At 40.7% G+C, this 7,517-nt stretch overlaps 1 protein-coding gene across 1 annotated transcript in view; it reads right to left on the bottom strand.

The window, feature by feature from the left end:
* The window catches only part of col4a3 (collagen, type IV, alpha 3), a 54,238-nt gene that overhangs the window by 39,803 nt on the left and 6,918 nt on the right, over positions 1-7,517 (bottom strand). Inside the window, exons 4-16 of the mRNA XM_037677908.1 lie at positions 7,267-7,311; positions 7,033-7,077; positions 4,727-4,789; positions 3,557-3,610; positions 3,445-3,471; positions 3,280-3,354; positions 2,931-2,993; positions 2,805-2,840; positions 1,619-1,666; positions 1,410-1,484; positions 1,286-1,330; positions 1,145-1,207; positions 1,022-1,066 (exon numbers count right to left, since the gene is read on the bottom strand). Of these exons, the coding sequence (XP_037533836.1) occupies positions 1,022-1,066; positions 1,145-1,207; positions 1,286-1,330; positions 1,410-1,484; positions 1,619-1,666; positions 2,805-2,840; positions 2,931-2,993; positions 3,280-3,354; positions 3,445-3,471; positions 3,557-3,610; positions 4,727-4,789; positions 7,033-7,077; positions 7,267-7,311 (684 nt within the window). The remainder of the gene's footprint in view (positions 1-1,021; positions 1,067-1,144; positions 1,208-1,285; positions 1,331-1,409; positions 1,485-1,618; positions 1,667-2,804; positions 2,841-2,930; positions 2,994-3,279; positions 3,355-3,444; positions 3,472-3,556; positions 3,611-4,726; positions 4,790-7,032; positions 7,078-7,266; positions 7,312-7,517) is intronic.

The following is a 7,517-nucleotide window of genomic DNA, read 5'->3' as shown; positions in this document are numbered from 1 at the left end:
ATTTAGCCTTTATTTATCCAGGTTAGTCTCATTGAGCCACGAGAAATCATTTTCAAGAGAGACCTGTTTAGAGAGCACATGGTGGGGGTTAAGGGCCTTGCTCATGGGCCCAGAGTGGGGCGAATGAGGGTAGGGGCAAGTGTGGGTGTTTCACCTACCCCACCCACAAGTTTTGATGTTGTCGGGGCGTGAACCGGCGATCTTCGGATCACAAGCCCACCTCTCTAACCTCTGCGCCACCACTCCCCATATTAAATATATATTCATTTCTAAGACCTGTTTTCTCTGAGTCCTTCCTGCAAATGGGCTCAAAACACAAGAAACGTAACACCCAGGTCCACAAAACACATTAGTTTGACTCCCCAGTGTACTGGAGAGTCTCCAGTACTCTCCAGTACACTGGAGAGTCAAACTCCCATGACTCCCTTACAAGGGTAAAGATCTGTTCCAGGATCAGGACTAAAGCCACACTCCTCCTCCTGAATCCAAGGTTTGACAATCAATTGGACAAATATAAACAAAGCCTTAATGACCTTGGACTACTTTCATTCCCTTCTACTTATAGTACATTTTCTTAGTCTTTTGTAAGAGTTATTGGAAAAATATGTTGTTAGCAAGGATTTAGAAATGTTATGTTATTTCTAAATATCTTTTCAGGATTCACAAATTGTTCTTATATAATTTTCAATTTGGTCCCCAACCTCAGTTTTAGGAACCACCATGCTGGAATAACAAATCAATTTGCTGTAATTTCAACCATAAATGAGTGATACAAAAACAAAATGATATGAGGCCACATTCCTCTACTGGTTGGACTTGAACATCCTACTAATACAATAAAGGCAATACACCATTTCAAAAAGAGAGAGGATTGCAGGTCGCATACAACGTAAGACAGGATGGGTAAACTTGTGCAGATATGGACGTAGTGCAGACATCAGAGTCCTGGTGTAGGTAAAGTATACCTACAGTACTCGAAGACTCTGTTGCTAGAGTAAGCATGATCACTGTATGCAAGTACCTGCGCTCCATTCCTTCCTTGTAATCCTTTCTTCCCTGGTTTACCCTACAACACAGACAAGCCGTTAGACCAGTTGCCAACCTCAGAGTTAAAGATTTCTTGTTTCACATATTTATCTCTCACCAGTGAGCCAAAGTCGCCTCTATCACCTTTCTCTCCTTTGGCCCCAGGTTTCCCCGGCACACCCTAGAGATGAAAACCAGCACACGAGGCTGACAACGTGATATCAAATAGTTCATAATTCTAGTAGACAGTTTGACTTACAAAAGCTCCAGAACAACCTTTTTGACCAATTTCACCCGGTTCTCCCTGAAAGACAAAACCAAAGATTTGAGAAGAGGGACAGAATGAGACAGAGATAATAACACGATCACAAAATCAGCTGGACCTTCAGTTCTTTGGGTCCTTCAGCATAAAGTTTGATGCCTTTCTTTCCTGGGATCCCTGGGGGTCCACGGTCACCCTAAGAATCAAACACAACTAATGGCATGGATGGAGACGATGATGATGGGTAGCAGATGAGGAAAACGTCCTTGATATTGGCCCACATCAGTGCTTGCAGTCCCATCAGTTTAATAGCTGACTGGCTATGCTCACCTTTTGTCCTTGTGGACCAGGGCTGGTTGGACTGGGGCCTTCTTGACCCTGAAACAATGAGTGATTACAGACTAAAATCACATGATCCAGAAAAGAATCAGTCCATCAAACGAGTTCATTTTGATTTTAGACTAATTTCTAAATAACGTTTTCAAAACCCTCTCATGGTGGTTACAGAGCACAAAATCCACCATTCAAGGAGACAGTCCCAGGACTGTATCTGAACTACCCTTCATTTAAAATTATTCAAACCATTGTTGTTTAACAGCTTACAGAGACATTAGGAATGTTTGAGTCAGGGTTTAGAGCTCATCATATTATAGAAAGAGCACTGGTAAAAGTAACTGATGATATTCATATGGCCTCAGACAGTGGACTTGTGTCTATAACTAAACCCCCATTGGCCTCAGAATGGTGGACATGTGTCTATAACTGAACACCCAATGGCCTTGAACAGTGGCTATGTCTATAACCGACACCCCCAAAGGTCTTAGACAGTGGACTTGTATCTATAACTGAACCCCCAATGGCCTCAGAATGGTGGACATATGTCTATAACTGAACACCCAATGGCCTTGAATAGTGGCTATGTCTATAACTGACATCCCTAATGGCCTCAGACAGTGGACATATATCCATATATACAAATATCCATGATTGAACAGTGGATATGTCTATAATTAAACTCCCAGTGGCCTCAGACAGTGGACATGTGTCTATAATTGACACCCCTAACGGCCTCTGGCCATGGACAAACGTATATCTATAACTGAATCTCCAATGGCTATGAACAGTGGATATGTCTACTGATCCCCCACCCCTCTCCCACACACCAATGGCCTTAGAAGGTGGACTTGTCTATAACTGAACCATCAATGGGCTCAGGCAGTGGATTTAGGTCTATACTTACCCCTCCAATGGTCTCAGATGGTGGACTTGTGCTCATATCACCAAAATAATAAACATTCTGTTTCACTTATATAATAGTTTAACTAACTAGAAAATGTTTAAATGGGATAAAGTTGTTACTTTTGGTTTCACAGATCTGTTTTATTCACAGTAACACAGAATCCAATTTGAAAAAATAAATTAAATATAATCTTTTTTTTTTTTTTTTTTTTATTGAAAAACCCGGCAACTATCAGAAAATAAAATCTGTTCATGTTCAGCCTGTAATCACAGAGACCTTTTCTCCATGGATTCCTGACACCCCTGGTCTTCCCTGGCAAGAAAAAGCAGAAGTCGGTTGACTGATTCTCTGAATACAATAAATATTTGAATGAAACAATAAAGTTTTAAATTCAAAACTCACAGGAAGTCCAGGAGGTCCTGGAGGTCCTGGTTGGCCTGTTTCTCCAGGATCTCCGCTTGAACCCTGAAATGGACCAACAATTCAGTCAGAGGAAAGTATACACCATTAAACAACATTTTACATTTGAAGGCAACCTTCAAATTTCATTTTGTGAGCATCTTTGTATGGAAATAACATTTTAAATATATTTTTTATTTCAGTTTGCGTTGCAGTATTCTTGTCACAGTTTTATACAGTGGGGATTGTTTTTAAAGAAAACTTCTGACCGTGATGCTAAAATGTATTCTGACATGTTTTCAGATAACAACCGGGAAATGTTTCATTTGCTGTGAAAAATAAAATGTGTAACCGTTTCTCCATATGGCCCTTGTGGTCCTGTTTCGCCTTTAATTTCCTGCTGAACGGGGTAAAACAATGTGTCTCCCTGAAATCCAAATGAGATTTAAGAATATTCAGTAAACAACAGCCCACAGCAGGTGAGGCCCAGTACTTCCCAGTGTTGAACAATACATACCTCTATCCCTCGAGGTCCCTCATCACCCTAAACACACAAACATTAGATTCAGTCTCAAAAACAAAAAAGGTACCGATAATTTTAGCTCAAATGAAATCAACAGGTAACTTACTCGTCTGCCAACTGGTCCTCGAAGCCCAGGGTAACCTGGAAAACCATCATCCCCCTAGAAGACAGCAGTCACTTTATTGTCTTTGGATGAAGTCAAATGGTTTTATAATTGGTATAAATAAATAAAAACTATCTGGAAACTGAAAGTTTGGCATCCACTGATGGTCACCAACTAAAATTACATCAAGAAATCTGATCTGAAGACACAACTGTCTTATAAAACCTGACTGAATCATACCTGGGGGTGAATGAGGCCCTTTACCAAGAAACTTTGTTGACTTCTATGCAGATGATAACAAGGTATATCTCCATGTGAAACTTGATTTAATGACTTTTATTGGTGAAAAGTCAAACTGCTCTTGAAGACCTCCTGTTTTTTCTTTTTCATCATCTCTAAACAAAACATCACAGAACATCTTTATACCATCCTGTAAAGCTCCTGCCGCTGTCCTTTAGTCACAAATCCACCCTGACACTCGTCTCCGTCTACTCCACCCTGCTGCTCTTCTTCACCTTTCTGGTGGTCTGATCGATGCTGTGGATGGTTGACCCCAGAAACTTGAACTCGTCCACCTTCAGAACCTCTTCTCCTCTCAACTTTACTGTTCCACGTGTCCCCCTCTCTTTCCCGCTTCCAGCGCAGACTTGAGTGGCAGTCTCATCATCATGAGTATCTATCTATCTATCTATCTATCTATCTATCTATCTATCTATCTATCTATCTATCTATCTATCTATCTATCTATCTATCTATCTATCTATCTATCCATCTACCTACCTACCTACCTACACACATGGATTCAGCATTTCATCTTTTCTCCAGAGCATACCTCCACCTCTCCAGACTCTCTTCCACTTGCTCCCTACTACCACTACAGATGTCATCTGCAAACACCACAGTCCGTGTGACCTCCTGTCTGACCTGGTACAGCAGAGGCTATCTTGTTTGGTTGTGTCTAAAACCAACTTTCTGTTGTTTAAACTAACAGAGTTAGCAGCTAATCACAAAAATTCTGAAAAAAAAAAAACTGTCAATGAGTGAGTTATGGTAATTAGTTGTAAATCTCCAACAGCTGGTCAGAGGTTTAGTTTGGATATTTTATCTGTCTCACTGCTGCGTTTAAATATTTATAACATTTAGAAAAAAGTCTGAAATTAAATTAAATCTTACTTTTGTCCCGTTGCATCCTGGGACTCCAGGTCGGCCGATTGGTCCTTCATTTCCAGGGATTCCCTGCAAAATAATGAAACAATTAAAGTTTGTGACTGCTGTTTCTGCTTTAAAATCTAATTTCTGAGAATCTGACACTTTGCTTTCTGGGAAAATATTTAGGATGTTTGTTGACCTAAAATTCCACATATAATTTATAATTATAATCCACATAATATTTATAATTTATTGCTAGGCTTAAACATTTTTTGGTCTTCCCTGATTTATTTATTTATTAACTTTTTTGCAATCACTTGCATAAATTTATTTTTGTAAGTTTATTGTTTAAATTCAATATCTTCTGAATGTATAAAATGTTACTCTGAAAAGGTCTGAACTTTTGTAGACACATTACCCCCTCCTGTGGAGACCCAGTGCTGAGGCCAGTTGCTGAGGATGTGTGATCCAATCTGCCGGCTTCTGTAGATAACTTTTACTAAATGGCATTTTATAATGCATATGAATGTTTCTTTACAGTTCCCTAAGACAACATTTGCTGAGAATTTGCCTTTTATAAATAATTTGAATTGACTTGACTTGAGCTTGCAACCTGTCCAGGGTTTCCCCCGCCTCTCGCACTGTAAATGATGGATATGGGCACCAGTGACCCCCACGAACCAAAAGGGAAGAAGTGGGTAAAGATAATGAATGGATGAATTAAATTAAATTAAGTTAATTGAATTGAGAACTGTTCAACAGAAAGTCCATGACCCAATCACAGTTGGAGTAACTTGGGAGGATGTATTAAAATCAGAGCTAGAGTCAATAAAAAGTAGCTACGCATTGTTCCTCTCTGCTCCAGATGGGACAACGCAGCATGCAGAGCTGTAGCTACCGTGTTCGTAGTAGATCTAATAGCCATGCATGCAAACTGATGTGGGTCGAAGGTGGATGGTTTGAATGACATGATGTGACAACAGAACCATTTCTCAAAGAAGCATCAAAACAGGAGTGAGTGCTACTGGCTGGCAGACATTAAGGTTGGTCATGGTGGAGTTCTAAGGCAAGAGGACTATGATAAAGGACCTCAAGCAGAGTGGTACAGTAGTCTGGGCCAGGGACTGGTGAATGATTCCAGTAAAGACCTCTGCCAGCTGGTAAGCACAATCCTTCAGTCCTTGCCCATGGATCCCGTCCAATCCAGCTGCCGTCCCGAGATGACCGCCCATGGTGTGCACCACACGTCACACTCTTTCACCTTAAAGATGGCGTTCTTGTCGTTCGTCTATTATGGTATGGCTGCCTGGAATTTCTCTTCAAAGCAGTTAAAGAAGAAGTTCAAATCTTCTGCAAATGAGGCATTGCATTTGGCACCTTCAAGGCCGGTCTTGTAGTTGGTGATGTGCTGGACTCCTTCCAACACCTGCTTGCTGTTGTTGCTGTCTAGATGGGCCTTGGTAGTCCACTTGAAGTCTGACGTGGCTTTATGAATAGCTTTAGTCAGTTTGGATGGTCAAAAATCTTACATTTGGTCCTATCAATACAGTCCTGAGGCTGTTGAGAGGTTCCATCTGGCCAGGCTTTAATAGTCTTTGAAACAGTGAAACAGTTTTCCTGAGTGTGGTTTATGCAGGGATTACATGTAGTGACAAATGGTCTGATTGAGCCAGATGAGGTAATGGCTTAGGTCTGATACCCTTTTCGATGTTTATGTAGACCTCATCCAGTGTGTTGGCTCCCTTGGTGACACACCGTGGAAATTTAGGGACTGATGTTTTCAAATCTACATGGTTGTTGCCTCCTGTTGCAATGATCAGAGTGCCAGGATGAGCGTTCTGCTGCTTGCTAAAGCTACAATGCAAATGTCTGGGTTTGTGCAGCCTCCTCCATAATGTCTCCAGTGTGTCGGCCCTGTGGCCTTGCAGCGCTGCTTTTTATTCCACTTCTTGCCCATCTTCACCGCCTAGCGTCTACCCACCGAGATGGTGATCCATGGAAGTTCCTTGCACTGTTCACTGGAATGTAGTGTGAGCAGAGAAAACTGCTGTTTCCACTCACAGCAAACTTGTGCTGGCTGGAGATTTTGTTTGCCAAACAGAACAACATGATCACAAACAGAAATAACACAAAAAAGCACACAAAATAAAAGCACTAAAAGGAAATGTTCTGAATCGCTTCAACTACATGCGCCACCATTGTCTCTAAGCTAACCACCTCCTCGAAGAACTATGGTACCTTTAAGCTGATCTGTTAGGATTACTGAATCCTGGTTGACTGAGAAACTAAACCAGCTTGATCTTGTTTGGATCTTGGGTTTGGGTACTCACAGGCAGGCCTGGTGATCCTGGAAAACCTGGTACCCCTAGAATTCCCTGGAGACAAAAAAAATTCTAATTACCAGTAGATCTACAAAAACTGAATTCTTTAAAACTGAGTCATCTTCTGACAGCTTAGAAAGAATAAATGAGTTTTTAGAATTGAACAAATTTCCACCAAATGTTAATCAGATTACAAAAAATCTGTCAGATTAATTGTTTTCAACTGAGCATCAACAGTCTCACCTGAGATCCTTTCATTCCTGGACTTCCTGCTTTAGCCTCGTTTCCCTGAAACAAAAAACAATCAGAACTCAGAGATTCATCCATCCAACATACATCCAACATACATACATCAAGGTACATCCAACATACATACATCAAGGTACATCCAACATACTGTACATCCAACATACATCCAAAATATATGCATCCAACATACATCCAACGAACATACATACATGCATCAACATATATCCAACATATATATGTCCAAC

This window comes from Nematolebias whitei, chromosome 6, assembly GCF_014905685.2.
Source record: "Nematolebias whitei isolate Nwh7 chromosome 6, NemWhi1, whole genome shotgun sequence".
Classification (NCBI taxonomy): domain Eukaryota; kingdom Metazoa; phylum Chordata; class Actinopteri; order Cyprinodontiformes; family Rivulidae; genus Nematolebias; species Nematolebias whitei.
The sequence above is the reverse complement of the archived record's forward strand: the minus strand, read 5'-3'. Positions and strand labels throughout refer to the sequence as shown.